The sequence below is a fragment of the Tinamus guttatus genome, unplaced genomic scaffold, assembly GCF_059628265.1.
Source record: "Tinamus guttatus ecotype Peru unplaced genomic scaffold, ASM5962826v1 Tinamus_guttatus_pri_ptg000067l, whole genome shotgun sequence".
Classification (NCBI taxonomy): domain Eukaryota; kingdom Metazoa; phylum Chordata; class Aves; order Tinamiformes; family Tinamidae; genus Tinamus; species Tinamus guttatus.
The window spans coordinates 1,080,106-1,095,535 of NW_028288601.1; the positions used below are offsets into that span (position 1 = coordinate 1,080,106).

General features: G+C 40.0%; 1 protein-coding gene across 1 annotated transcript in view; it reads right to left on the reverse strand.

Annotated features, from left to right (window-relative positions):
* Positions 1–15,430, reverse strand: part of RAPGEF5 (Rap guanine nucleotide exchange factor 5) — a 152,671-nt gene that overhangs the window by 14,594 nt on the left and 122,647 nt on the right. Inside the window, exons 15-21 of the mRNA XM_088519690.1 lie at positions 15,088–15,118; positions 14,100–14,178; positions 10,741–10,890; positions 8,019–8,116; positions 6,280–6,402; positions 5,025–5,203; positions 1,661–1,751 (exon numbers count right to left, since the gene is read on the reverse strand). Of these exons, the coding sequence (XP_088375816.1) occupies positions 1,661–1,751; positions 5,025–5,203; positions 6,280–6,402; positions 8,019–8,116; positions 10,741–10,890; positions 14,100–14,178; positions 15,088–15,118 (751 nt within the window). The remainder of the gene's footprint in view (positions 1–1,660; positions 1,752–5,024; positions 5,204–6,279; positions 6,403–8,018; positions 8,117–10,740; positions 10,891–14,099; positions 14,179–15,087; positions 15,119–15,430) is intronic.

Below are 15,430 nucleotides of genomic sequence, written 5' to 3' on the forward strand. Positions count from 1 at the left end.
ATGCTAAAGTAATGACATATAGGAATTGCGATTGTACATTTTTAATTTCTCCAATCAGGAAAAGAAAGCAGATGTGCTTGGGTGTATGCAACTCATTTAACAAATCAAGTGCCTAGTTTAGTGCCTAAATGGTTCTTTAAATTTTGGTGACTTTGTTTACACGTGTAAGTACTTATAATTAATTTATACACATTGCTCTACCTTCTAGAAGTCACATCACTAATGCAAATAACCCTCTGCTTTTGAAATTTCCAGTAAAGTTTTATAAATAAATAAAAAAAAATGGAAGTTTGACTTCATAAACACTTTACACACAGAAACTAGATATATTTATGCAGTGTGTAGGCAGACATTCCTTGTTCAGATAAATAATATAGTCTGTTCTTCCTGAGCAAAATTCAACAGGGAAGCATGGTATTTGGAGAGCTCTCACCACTGAGGGGAGCTCTGGGTTATTTCTGGGCAGGAGATCTACGCAAGAGCTACCAGGGACCTCCAATAAAATACTTAGTTCTCTTCCACATTCCTACCAAGGCCCAAAGAAAAGGGACGGAGGCAATTCATAAGATCAGGCAAGGGCAAATGGTCGCAGGTAGACAAGGCATTTCAGAAGCAGGACAGACCCTGCTTTCTGTATAGTTAACCTCAAGCACATATTTTTCCTCTGAAGAGTTTTGATTTATTTCATAATAGCTGATCCTTGCCTATCTGTGCCTCTGTAAGCTCCTTCCCACAGAAACAGTTGGTGCCCTTATCTCTCTGCTACTGACAACGCTGTGGTATTTCCGTGTCCCATTCAACTAAGGGGAATCTGGACAGTGTTTAAGTATCTTTGTAAGCTCCTGATGGCCACTTGTTTTCAGCTCCTGGTGCCAGTTGTTTTCAGCTGTTTGTGTTCAAGAATATCTTTAACTGTGGAGGCCACAGCAGCACTTTGTCAATTGCTGCGCCAGAGTCACTGCCTGCCTGTAATGTTGGGTACCAAGGCCAAAGGTCCGTTTTCCCTCCATATTACACTAAATCACTCCTTCTCTGATTTGAGGTTATCAGCAAATATAATAAGCTTGGAAATATTATTATTCAATAATTTAGTTTGATTGAAAAAAAAAAAAAAACAGAAGATCCCATAGGGACCCTTCTTGTAATATCCTATGCTCTGTCCAGCAACTGTTTGCCTCTTGAGCAGTTCATCTCTATGTTCTGTTTTCCAATACACTCCTTATTCACAGCCCATTTCCTAACTTCATTTCTCAAAATGAGCAGCTAGTAAAGAGCTCATCAAGGGGAATTAGTAAGGGTTTATTTTCCTATTTTGTACTTTTAGTGAAATTATTCCATACTAAGGTAAGCTTCATTTGGAACTCCTATTATGAGACCTTCTGTTCTGACACCTGCTTAAAATGCTAGGATTATGTACTTGATTTTTAAGAAGGTTAGATATCTTTGCTTTGTTCTTATTTAAACCTTCCACCAGGACATATTTTATTTCATGTCATGTATCTGAGGTTTTAGGTCACATAAAATTTTCTGTACTCCCCCCTTTTCTGTACTCTCTTTCCATGAGAAGCCAAAATTTAGAAAGAAAAGGTAATTTGCCAGTATACAACCTGTGCGAGAAACAGTTTTGACAAGGTCTAAAAGATACAAAGATGCATCTTACCTCCCAGGTTTGAGACAGTCGGCTGATAGACGCAGTGTTCAGACCCATAACAATGGCAAAGAAAGAATTCAGATTCCTTTGGGCTTTACAGCTGTGAAATGAAAATACGAATGGTGTATTCTGATTTCTTATCCTCAGAACCAGAGATGAATGGAATGCACAGGCATCCTAGGTCCCATTTTGACTCTCAGCACTAACCTGCAATCATCTTTCATATAATGAACTCATTAAATGTGCCATCTTAACCACCTGCAGTCTAGGTGATGGGGTCTCTAAGAAGTTTTTAGCAAATGTTCCACTGGCTTATCAACCTTGTTGTTGGCAGGTTATTTTTTTCCTTTTGTTGTCAAAAGAAATTTTTCTTTTTCAATGTTCAAGTGACATACAGAATAATTCCTTGACTCTGTTCTATTATAAATATTTCCATCTCCTCTTTCATTTTTTCTATAAACTGTACATCGATTGCCTCAATTTCTCTTTGTAGCCATGGGTCTCCTATCTGCTTTTCTATATTCTTATTATCCTCTATTGAATTACTTGCTATTTATTTTAACTTTTCTCCCATGCATTTCCTTCTTCAAGGAGATATAGTGTGACAGTGGGGAGAGAAGGAGAAGCACAATTACTGCTTTGTCTGCCCATTCTTAGACCTTTCTCCTGTGCATCTTTAAACAAATATCAAATGTATTTATTTGCAACATCATCACACTTCATCCATGTCCTTAAATTTGTCATCTATTATCACCCAATGACCTTTACCACAATACTGCTCTTTATAATAACGTATTTATTTCTTCATCTTGGTATCGTCGCTCCCAAGCCGAAATTACTTTGCATCTATCTAAATTAAATCTTATCCCACTGTTGTTTGCACATGTCACTAGACTCCGTAGATCATTCTGTATTTTCTACCCTCCAGTGCATTTGCAATCCCTCATCATTTTTATTCTCTGAAAATCTGATTAATGTTCAATTTACATAGCCCTGTAAATGAGTTATAGCTAGCACTGGTTCCAATAGTGGTCTCTGTGGAATTTGCTTGATACCTCTATTTGATATTTTACTATCTATGATCAGTCCTTGATTATTTCTAGCACATTCAGAAACTTGAAATCATGAAATAGATTCTTATTCAAAGCAAGTCCGTCAGCTGCTTATGCAGATTCTCGAAGACCACTATAAACATGAACGTGTACGTGCATGTATATGTGTGTATGTGTTAGAAGCCCCTTTTAAGATATAGGAGTGCTTCACAGGGAGTAATCTTCTGGTAAAAGCTTGTGCTAAGGTCTTAGACTGAAAACTCTCCAGTATTGTTGCAGTTTTTTACATTCACTTTAGCTGCCCATACCACTGCATACTATTTACATGGCATACAACTCACTTTGCTTCAGCTATCCTAAGTTAATCCTAACTTTGTGGCTCAGACTCCTTTTATCATCCATCAAGCACTTTCCAAAAGCAATTTGCTCCAAAATAAGACGCATGTCTAACACAGTCTGGATAAGCTGCCTATTGGAGGGGCACATGTCTCAAAGAACTGTGGAGAGAATGTGGGCCACCAGTGTAGACTGGGTTTGTATATTAGTCAGCTATTGATTGGGAAAGAACAAAAATTTAAAAAGTTTTTCCAATTACTTAGACTGGAGTTTTCTGAGGAAAGATTCTATTATGACCAATTTATTCGATGCCTATGTTGAACTGCTTCTATACCTTCTTAAGATATTCATTTTTAACTGCATGCAAATTCATTTATCAAATTACTTGGTTTCTATCTTAGACTATTTCATCAACAAAAACGTAAGAATCAAAACCCCTCCCTTTCCTTTAGGTATTGCTATATGTTTATAAAGGCCTTCCCTCTTCTTCAGTTGTTCCTACTTAATGGAGCATGTGAACGCTGAACACAAGATCTTAGACCTGGTCCTGTGATGACAATCTCCATGTCAGGGGCAGTCCCGGCTGAATATGGGAGCAGAGAAGAGGGAGCAGTCAGAGGGCTGCCAGGGGCTCCTCAGTGATGACACTCCTGTGGCTAGCACACTATCCCTCCACCCTGATTGTTCCTCTTGCATTAACTGTCCCAGAATTGATAACTGCTTTTCTGCTTTTCTGATTAAAAGAGAACCTTGAGCAAGCTACACACTGCCTATGTGGGTATTCATTATTTCAGCACCTACATGCAAAAATGATGGGTGCCACTGAAATGCATAGACAGATGCTGTATCATTTACTGGCGATTGTATTTAGTTTTTGCAAATTTGACTATTCACTTAACAGAGATGGTGTTAGCTTAGACAAGGCAACCTTTTATTCTAGAGACAAATATATCTCTATTCATGCAGGACAGATATAAAACTTTTTCTGGAATGCGAATTAATACTACTGTAGTGCAAGGAAGCCACACAGAACCAACCATTTCTGACATAATTGGACCAAACTTGACCACTGATAACACTGAAAAAGAACATATTATTGGATTGCATACAACTTGGCAAACCAAATCAAATCACATTTATGAGTTACACTAGATGAGATTAGAATTCATTTCACCAAAAGCACCGCTCCAGCAGAGAACAGTCTTTTGTATATAACTGCCTTGCTTGAAACAAATTAAATCAACCCAGTCAGTGACGGGAAGAAATTATACATTTTCCATGAACATGCATATTCAAATATTGCAGAAGATGAACAGGCAGAGAGAGAAGTGAGGAGAATGGCTGCACGTATTTAAATTGCTCCAATCCTTTGGTTACCAAAATAAGAGTGATAACAGAGAAAAGAACTCTCTGCGTAGAGAATATGATTCTGATTCAAAGCATAGAAAAAATGCCATAACTGATTAGTAATAGTTTAAGTATAGACAGACAAATCTAATTAATACAGCAAATAAAATACATAAATTAAACTGCATTCCAGAGAGGGCTATATAGGGCAATAGCTTACTGCATCTAGCTTCCTCACTACAGGTATGGCTCTAAGTTTAAAATAAGCTTTAGTGGTTTCCACGTAGTCTTTGGCAAATAACTGGGAGCTCAAACAGTTTTCTCATATGGTTCACTGGATTATCTCCACTGAGAAAGGAGAGATCTGTTGCAAAAATCCTTGACTTTGCAGCTGATGCTGCAGATATATTGTCTAAGCTGCTAAGGGAGAGTTGCATAGCATATACTCCACCACCAGCTAGCTTTGGCCAGGGTTTGCTGTTGCTATTTATGGGATGTTTTATCTAGGCATGCTTGTTATATTTGTACAAATACATGATGACAAGCAGTTTCCTTTATTCATTCTTGCACCTACTTCCCTTTTCCCAGAAAATAAAGCATGTGCATTCAATGAAACTTTTGGAAACTTGCTAACTTACTGAGCTGCAATCTTGATGAACTTTTTCACTAGCTGTACACGTTTGCAGAGCTGGTTGCAGAGGAGGATCTCGGTGGCAACCCAAAGCTGGACTTCATTGCATCTCTGAAGCAGAAGACTGAGATTCTCAGTGTTTTCAGCACTGCCCTGTCTGCTGAAGGTGAAGTATATCAGCTCTTGCTGGAAGACAAAAATATTAAGGAATTATTATGCAATTTTTCCTTGTCTGTGAGCCAGTCACAGATGACTCAGGGTCCAGGTCTGGTTTAAAAAAAAGTCTAGAGGCTTATTGCAGTTTGCAAGTTTGGAAGTCCTGCAAGGGTATTTTTGGTGAGAATTCCTGCACCTTCACTTCTGGTTTCAGCTAGATATAGGATATAAGCAATCTGTCTCTTTCAGCATTTCCTCACGTCTGTTTCACTTCCGTACAAAAAGTAGCCCATATGAGAACATTCCAGAATTTGAAAAATTTCCATTTAAATTCAATTCTGAAAATAGCCAATGTTTCAAGAACAAAGGTGTGGATCTTAATTTCTGTGCAAAAAATCGTGCCAGCTCTAGCTTTAAAGTGAAACTTGAATAAAAGAACCTGAAATGAAAACTCAAGGAAAGCAGCTGATGAGAGGCATCCTGTCCATTTTTGCAGAACAAATCATCCTTTTCATTTGATAATTTCAAATGACATTTTGTGCTGCACCATTGCAATGTTAATTGGATCTTTTATTCAGTGGCTCACACCAAAACGTATTTAAGACTACATTGACACATCTTAATGGGCATTGAGCGGGCTCTTGCACCATTTTATAAAGCTTCCCAGTTTTTTAATCTTACAAAAAAAGTAATATAAACAACTAATTTGCTCAAATTGTGAATTATGTTATTGTTAAAGTTATATCAATTTGTGGAGCCATACATTTACTAGAATATTATCAAGTGTGAAGGACAGTTTTTATATGCAACACACATACATGCAGATATTTTTAGAAAATAATCTTGTTCTTTTACACTCAGAAGCAAATCTGAATAAAACCCACCAAGTACACAGGGAACTTATCAGGTGCTCCAGCACAGGGAAGTTACAAACCTTTGAAACACTTTTCAGTATGAAAGATGGCAAAATATCTGAATTGCTACCGTGAAGATGAACCAAGAGCCATGCAATACAGATTCTGCAAGATACTGATGCAATGCCAGGACATAAAAATGAACAGTGCTGCATAAGTGGTGTTCTTGGAGGCAGACTTGGCACTTCTTACCTCATGAATTGCATTGAAGAGACTCCAGTCAAAGTTTGTTAACTCCAAGGCAAGATCCCAGGTGTTGACTCCCAGAATTCTCACAGATCTCTGCTGCAATTCCTCGTTTTCAGCAAACGGGTTCTAAATCAATAGCCAAAAGAAAAGAATTCTGAGCAAATGACAAAAGCCTTGCAATGAAATAGCTACTAGACTGAGGTACAAAGCAAGGCTGAGTAAGTAATCTTCTCTAAGTGCACTCTGACGTTTTTTTTCCCCACACTAATCAAAATCAATTCGTTATAGCCTATTTAATAAATAGCTTGAAAGAGGAAAATTGGATCAATAATTTCATTGGATTAGGCTTGCTCCCTCTCTTTCTCTCTCTCTCTAAACCTTGAGCATAAAACACCAACCATGAGAATAAAACCCCTGGAATCACTATAAAGTACATTTTTGTATTAAAAGATAAAGTAAGTATTCTGCAAATACATCAGATTTTGAATAAAAACACTCGACTTGCCAGCAATACACATACATTTACAAATAGCATAAAACCATCAATTCTATGACTGTCTTTCTTTGAAAGCAATTGCCAATAAACATTGTGGGTCCTGATTCATAAAAGTTACTGGGCATATCAATGTGGAATCATTATTCCCTGAACAATCAGTTCCCACAGTGTCCCACTGTGGGACAATCAGCCAAAATGGAAGATTATTCTGATCAGGTAAGCCATTGCTTTGGTGCTACATTTTTTGACAGTTACATCAAGTTCTGGAATTATTACGTAACTAATGAAATTAGATTGGCAGTCACCTGTCCACACTGGAAATCTTTTCTTAATACTAGCATTTTAGAGAATGATGCAATGAGGATGACAAATCATAATGACACCGGCACGTCAACTCTTAAAGACACAAGGGTCTATTAAAACATAAATAGACATGTCTCATTCCTAGGATGAATGCACAGATCTCAGTGACAACACAAAAAAACAGTTGCAATGCTGTCCATCCCTGCACTTAAACATATATGGATAATTAGCAGAAAAATACTGAAAAGCTAGTTCTAAATTTTAGGGTCTGATTATTCCTCCTTCACTGAGGTTTTGGGAACTGGCATTGCCAACTCCCTCCACCCACGTGGTGCCCGAGGACACTAGACACTGTTGTGTGGAGGGGAAGGGAGAGGTCAGCTTCAAGGAGTGAGTGGCCCTGGGGATACTCAGGACACTCTCCTGGCTTCTCCACAGGTGTTTCCTGGGACAAGACATTTCCCACATACCCTGTGGTCATCCTGATGCTTGGTAATGTTGGTAGAGCTCACACTGCATGAGTGATGAAATCCATCTCTACATGCAGCAATTCCATGGTATTCATGCATTTCCTTCCACGATTACACACCACCCACCAGTGTTTTAAGTGTAACAAAGGCACAAGAAAGAGAGCCACATGTCCCTGAAGTAATTCCCAGACCACCAGGCTGGCACAAGCATAAGTCAGCTTTTCTAGGCTGATGTAGATTGAAAGATTTAAGCCATATAGAAGTTTTGGCCTCTTTGATGAACAAATTTAATTACTGTTCAGCAGAATAGTGGCAGTTAACAGATTCTTTTTCACATATAACACAGCTCAGTAAGTTTTATTAAGGAATTAAAGATAAATTCTGTGTTGAAAAATTCTTCTTAGAGGAATACTAAATCCTTGATCAGAAGTCAGACAAACCAAAAATGGAAAGTAGAAATAATACAGCCTTACCAAAGAATCAGTCAGATCTTTTCGGTAGACAAACATACGACTGGATGACTCGAAAGATTTTGAGATAGCCAGGTCATTTGGTTGTAGTTCATGCTTTTCTTTAAAAATAGAAAACAAAATGCAAAAGCTTCAGAAATGTAATATAAGCTATATGTGTATGTATGTGAGACAAGCATCACAAAAAAAAGTATAAAGTGCATCAATTTTTTAAAATGAAACTAAGCATCATACACAGTCCCTATTCATATGCTGAGCATGGTATCATCATCTCTGTGCTATTCAGACACAATGAAGGCGAGTTGTCACCATTTGGACTAAAGCACAAATATCTTCCAGAATCTGCTTTCAGCTTAGCCTTTATATAGGATAGAGCTGAGACTCTTAAATCATCTGGTCTAACCTCCTATGTATTACCAACCATTTCATTTCAACCCAAGACATCTACAGTAAATGAAATGACATTCGTTAAAGTGTCTCAGGCTTAAGGAGACCAAACTGTTGTATTCCCCAAGCAGACAGCAGCAGAAGATGTAGCCATGACCAGTCAATGGAAAGGGATAATTAAAGGATCCCAAGTAGATGAAATTTTCACCATGCAGCAGAGGAAGAGGTGAAAAGTCATTGTACAATTGTATTTAGAGAAATTCATCCAGACCTGGTGCAATTTTTTTTTTAGTAATCTGAAACTCTGATAGAAGAGCACAATACAACATCAGGTATCAGAGAAGAAGGTCTTCTTTTCCCCTAGTCAATCAATGATCACCACTAGGCAATCTGGGATACATCAGCAAAAGCTGTGGGAAAAAATGAATTAAAACAGCTGAACAGTAATACAGCTGAAAAACTGTGCTTCCAAAAGTGCTGCAAAGCTGTCTTGGACTTTCCAAGGTCCACAAGAGAGGGGTCAGAACCAGCAGATTCTGAGACAAACATCATTAGAAACTATCATTATTCTCTACCTGTCCCCTTTAATCACGCTCACACTGACAGCAGCACCTGATACACTTCCATTAACCAGAAGTATGGCTTTTTCAAGGTAATTTTGAATTAAACAGCTTCTCTGTTCATTTAAGCAGTATATTAAAAATGAGATCTTTAAGGCTCATACTCCTGCCCTGCAGATGGAAGACAGAAGACTCTTTTAGTCATGCAAACAGCAAAGCAATAAGGAAAGGAAAATGTATGGCAGGTCAGCATTTATTGCACATGGCACATGCCTGACAATGCTTTACAACGAGGGCACCACAATTGTAGTATCTCCTATTAATTAATTTAATGTGACAAAATAACATTTTGGATATTACAAATGGTCACGTACAAATGACAGTCCTATTGTGTTTGCATTTTAATTATTTTGTTTCTAACTGAACAGTAAAGTGGCAACCATATCAACCATGGGGCTTTCTCAGGAATGAATATGGTCTAGAGATAACTGGGTGCTTCATTATTTATGAACTGTTGGCTTTCTTTAGCTAAGCAGGCAGCTAGCATCAGTTTTCCTGTTATCAGGGCAAAACTCACCCTGCTCTCCTGCTCCTCCACAGCACCTGAGAAACAGTAGTAACGCAGTGATTTTGCAGTGCTGAAAAATACACTGCAGGTGGATTTGGCTCTATGCAAGGATATAAGACAAGTATGCCTGCAAACGATGTAGATGAGCTGGCCAAGATGCCTACAAGGAATGCTGTGTGGCTGCTCCATGCCTGGGATTGCCAGGGCAGGATGCCATCTCCTCGCCACCCACACCAGCTCCCTGTAGAAAAAATGGCTATCTAATCGAGCTTGGCATGGGGGAGAAGAATGTGACCTTCCACTTCTGTATTAAATAAATAAACAAAACAACCCAGCACTTGTCTATATTTCACTTAATCAGACTGACAAAGAAGTAAGAATGAGTGTGTTGTCTTTAAGGGTCCATCCTTGGACGCAGGATTGATGCCAGTTAACATCAGCCAAAGATACGGCCCTGCTGGTCTGAAGTCTTAGCCCTTTTATGTGGATTCAACTTTTCATTTCTATGTACCTAGTTAAATTCCTTGTTTTATCTTTACTAAGAGCAAAAGATGCCACAAGCAGCAAACAACTTCCCAAGGATCTTGAGACCTGACAGACACCAAACAAAATATTTGAGGTTTGGTAGGTTATTAGTATCTGCCTGTGATCAGTTTGATATTCCTTTGAAGAGATAAAAAGCCCTTCCTGTTAAATGAGAAATGTTAAAATAATAGGCAAAAATGTCAGTTGTAAGCCAGATTCATAAAAACAAAATGCTGCTTAGACTTTCTCACCATCTCAACTGTGCAAATATTTCTTTCCTTCCTTTTCATTAGAGAACATTCATTACCCAGGCATAAAGAACAACCACACACATAGTACTCACTGTTCCCTTTTTTATTTTTAAAGCAAACCATGCTTCACCACCTTCCAAATTAATTTAAATGTGAAGGTGGGAGGTTTATCTCTGAGAGAAAAGAAATCTTGCAGCATGCTGAAGACAGTCCTTTACATTCCCTTTCCAGTGAGGAAATGCCGTATCCGACGGTACCCAAGAATGAGCTGTTGCCATGGAAACGACTCTCTGGGAAGCAGCTCCTTATTGTTCCCGTGGCCATCCAGCTGTGGGCCTGAACAGGAACAGCTGCATCCTTGTTCCAGAAAATGTCAGCCCTCCCTTACGTGGTACAGTAAAAGATAAGCGATTAGATGAAGGAAAGTTATTTACCACCAGAGAAGGTGACTATAACCAGTGCCAGCTCCTCCTCACTGTACTGGATCTTTTCTGCCACGATCTTCAGTATCTCCTGAGCTGAAGTGGATACTTGGGCTTTCACGCTGACGTAAGAGTGCTCTGTGATATACACACGGCAGAAAACTGCACAAAGGAAGAAAGACAAGCTCAGCAACGGTCAGAAATGTGTACAAATTCAAAGCAGAATTTCACACTCGCAGCCACAGCAATGCTTTCGGCTGCCCAAATATCACTAAAGAGCAACAGTGGTTGCTGCTGCAAGCTGATATCCAGGAATGTGATACCCTATGCACAAACATCACTACTCCCCACTTCCATCTCCTCTCCCTGGGAAACAGTAGGGGCAATCAGAGACCCCACGGTTCAGCGAGACCTAGGCAGAGCTCCTGCTGCAAGGATTTCTCAGAGATCAACCTTCTCTTCCAACTTCTTTGCAGATTCAGCTGTTGTCATCTTTTGTCCCTTTTAGGTTCAGATAAATCACTGCTTTTCAGGACACTTCATATCCTTTGCAGTAATTATTTTGCACTTCCACCAGCGAGCGTCTCAGAAGAGCTCTCCCCAGCCTTCTGCAACCACTCCATCCAGCTTATCTGTCTAGACATCTGAACTACATGCACTGCCAGGGTATTTTAGTACAAACAGAGGCTGCCCAAGGAGCAGCATGATTACTTCAAACAGCCTTTTCTGAATCCCTTGCAGCACATATAAAAGGGACTGGCTTGGAAAAACTCTCTAGGCTCATAATTTCCCCTGAAGTCGATGAGCTGGTTAGGCTCTGAGAGCTCTTGGAGCGAGATTTCACATCAATAATGCAGCCAGTTCAGTACTTTGCTTCAGCTACAAAGGTGGTGTTTGCTCCCTCGGCTTTCCACAACTTTGGGTTTGCAACTTTTGCTGAGTTTGCAGTAGCCAGTTATTTGAAATACAGCTGCTACACTTAAAAGGGAAGAAACAGAGCAGCAGACTGGCATCAATATTTTTAAAAACGACAACGTCTACTAATGAGAATCATCATCATCACCACAACCCTTGATTTCATACTCACTTAAGTGCTTAATTAAATTTTCCATTTTCCTCTACTTTAGTACTTTTTATTGCAGACAGGCTGCTACAGTAATAGTATAAGACAATCCTTTTCTCCTCAGAAATATTTTTTGTGATTTTTATTGGCAGATGGATGCAGCAATAGGTTTGTGCTTGTCCCACAAATCTGACAGCTTCGGGTACTTCCATTAACTGATACTCTGCTAGAAGCATTGGTAAGAACTCAACCTTAGTGAAAAACTTTTTTTTGTATTCTAGTAAAGAAAAATGAAGATGAGGGGGAAGGAGGAACTTAATGTTAAGCTTGGGAAAGAAAAGTCATTTTGTAGTTTTTTCTTAAAAAAATATATTTTGTAGTTTTTTCTTTGCTGACAGACAGTAAATCAGATGCTCATCCCATGGAAGAATCTCCCTTTAGAATGGGTATAACTCATGAAAAGATAAACGCATCAAACCGTGCTCTAAATTACTGGATAGATAAAATAAATAAATAAAAATCTGACAAGAATATTTGGCCTCCATATGCAGAGTGCGACACAACTTGCCTACAGGGAATTTACCAGAAATCTCTCTGTCATTCAGGAGGGGAAGATGACAGCAGTATATTACTTTATAATTGGGCTAATGGCGTATCTTTTGTTTAACATTTAACTAAAGCAACTTGGAGGTCAGATTCTCAATAAAAATCATGACTCTGCTTCCCGAAAGCCTGTTCCTCCACGCACCTTGTAAATGTCCTATCTGTGGTATCTAGTGGCATGGGCTATGACATCCCTTCCTGGAGCCAGTGCCGCTCCTCCATGAGGCACAGGAGGGAACGCGCAGCCGGAGGGAGGGTGCACAGACAGAGCTGACCCCAGGCACCCTGGTGACACTTACACTGGTGGATAAAATGGGTCGGGTCTGTTCCCTGGCCCTCAGGGCAAGCCGCATGGATAAATGGCTTGTATAAACTCATCCTGCACAACCACCATCACCTGGCACCATTCCACAGCCCGAGATGCTTCCTTGATCTGTGCCCAGGCAACGTGTGGCTAATTTGCATGGATCAAAACCAGGCAGAGGAATGCCTGAAAAATTAGGTAGTATGGGCAATATATGTCACTGCCTGAACCTCTGTGCTGGCCCTGCTTAGTCTGTCACTGTAGCCCCTGAGAGCCCTGAAGTCGCCCAGTTCTGAAGGACCACAGCACCAGGGTGGATGCCTGCCCTAACTTTCCTGTTTTTCCTGCCCAACTTCGAAGCCTTCGTTCCCTCAGTTCCAGGGTCTCCCACGGCTCACACTCAACTTCAGCCAACCAGAACTGCCATCTCTGGACCCGATCCATGCCTTTTTCCATGGCCGTGTTGCCTGTCCCCTCCTCTCCTATGCCAAAACACTTCTCTCCCTGTTCCAACACGAGCAGTTTCTGAGTTCTTAAAAAGAAAAATGAGTGCTGGGTGTTCTCATCTGGAAATGATATTTCTGGAAGCAGGCTTGTGAACCTAAAGCTCAAATAAACCTGGATTTCAGATGTGGAAAAACAGTATCTATCAGCAGCATATACTATGCACAGAGACTTGGCATTAAAGGAATACAGTTATTATTTTTATCAGAAATAAGCATTTATAACATCCTGTCCTGAACTAGACTTCTGGACTTGAATTCCCAGTGAGAAGATAAATGGTCAGAGAGGGAAGACTTCCAGGTAGGAGGTCTTTCTGACTGTTCTCTGCCTACATACATGATATTATTCTCCTCTCTGCCTCCTTTCTCTCACAGCTCTCAAAGGCATTACGGGAGGCTGACAGCTTCACTTTATTCTTGCATTACTAGCAGTGAAGGCAAATTGTATTTTGAAATGGTTGACGTTAAACTGCAGTGGCATTTTGCATCTCACGTGGAAATGTTTTTGAGGAGAGAAGCAATGCACACAGGTTCGCAGAGTTAGTGGATCCTAACCCATTTAATGTGACGGGCTTATTCACCTTTCACAAGCAAGATCTAGGTCAAGAGACTGAGACCATGAAGTAGAGCAGGAAACGAAGGCCAGGCAAGAGGCTGCCAGCACTTCTGCGAGTCACACAGCTTCATTAGGGGAGCTGCAGGAATGGGATGCAGGGAAAAGCCCTGAGGGTATCATTTCACTGCTGAACTCCTGCAAAGCTGGGGGCAGAAAGGTAGCACTGCACGGGCAAACCTTTCTCCTTATTCTCCTAAGGCAGTTCTTACTGAAAAATAATTTTGCACTTACATTTAAAGGCATTGCACTAAGTTTCTCCTCCACTCTTTAAATCGTACTTACTTTCTTCTGTTTCATTCATGGCTCCTCTGTGCTGCAGCCAGTTCTCTTTCAGACTGAATTGCTGGAAAAATGTTTTATTCTGTGAGGGAGTGGAAGAAAAAAGAAACAACAATGACTCTGCATTCCTGCCCTTTGCAAAGCAATAATTCATGGCACACAGCATTCAGCACGTAAGTCTGTCCAAAAAAGTTCTTGCATAGGAAATCCACCCACCCATTCTTGGATAAGCAAACTGGGAGTTGCCTTATTAACAATGGCAAAGGTGGGGATTTTTAAGGAAGTGAGATATGCCTCAGCGAGGCAGCCTGCACGTTCAGGGTTCTCCATCATATTCCTAGCCCATTTCTTACACACAGTCCTAAATAGCAACTATCGACTGGCCTATTTAGCACTTTCACAACAATCTCCTGTTCTGCCTTCTCCTTTCCCAAAGTAACACTTCAAAGCTTATTACACACCCTGGTGCCAGTCCACTAAATTAGTGAGCAGAGTGATCCACCTCCCTGCAGCGGATGCCAGTGCTCTCTGTTTGCTTCTTTTCCCTCTAGTTAAACAGACACAAATTCACGTTTCTCTCTTGCTTTCTGTCCCTGTCACAAGAAATCCCCCTTTATTCTATCTATCCAACGTTTGCAGTCCATGTCTGTGTGTGAATCAGTTTATCCAGGTTTGCTGCATCTATTGAGCCAAACAAGGACATGCTCCTAGGCTCCTACTGCATTCTGACATCTCAGAGTGTGTTGTTAAACTGCGAATATTGTCACAGCTGCTTTAGCTTAGTTCATGTAACTGATATGCAGTCTAAGCCGGCAGAAGAAATCTCCTTAAGCAGTGTTGCCAGTCTAGTCTCACTGATATATCCTGTCATGTTTTTGGTAACCAGTCACTTTCAAATGAGAAACTAAGAAAAGAGGGAAGAGAAAGTAGGGACAGGGAAGTGATATTATAAATTAGCTAGAATTCAATATAGCAATCAGCTCTGTGTTACCTTTCGGTGAGGTGAATACTCATCCACAGTGCTGAAACAAAAAGAAAAATCCAAATTAATTTTTCCATTGAAAAACTAAGAGAAAGAAGTTGCAGATATTAAAAATTTTGCAATATCAGGAAATTTTATCATTAAATGGGCACCAGAAAATGACAGCAGAGCTCCTTCAAGGAAAGCTGAGAGAGCCTGGCTCACCCAGAAAAGTTTTCTGCCAGTTGTATAACCAATGGAGGAAAACAAAAAAAAAAATCCTAAAAGTCTGTGAGCTCCCAGAGCACTGGTAACAGCTTGGGCACAGGAAGGGGCACAGGTCTTGGTCAGTGTCACAGCTCCAATTCCCAAC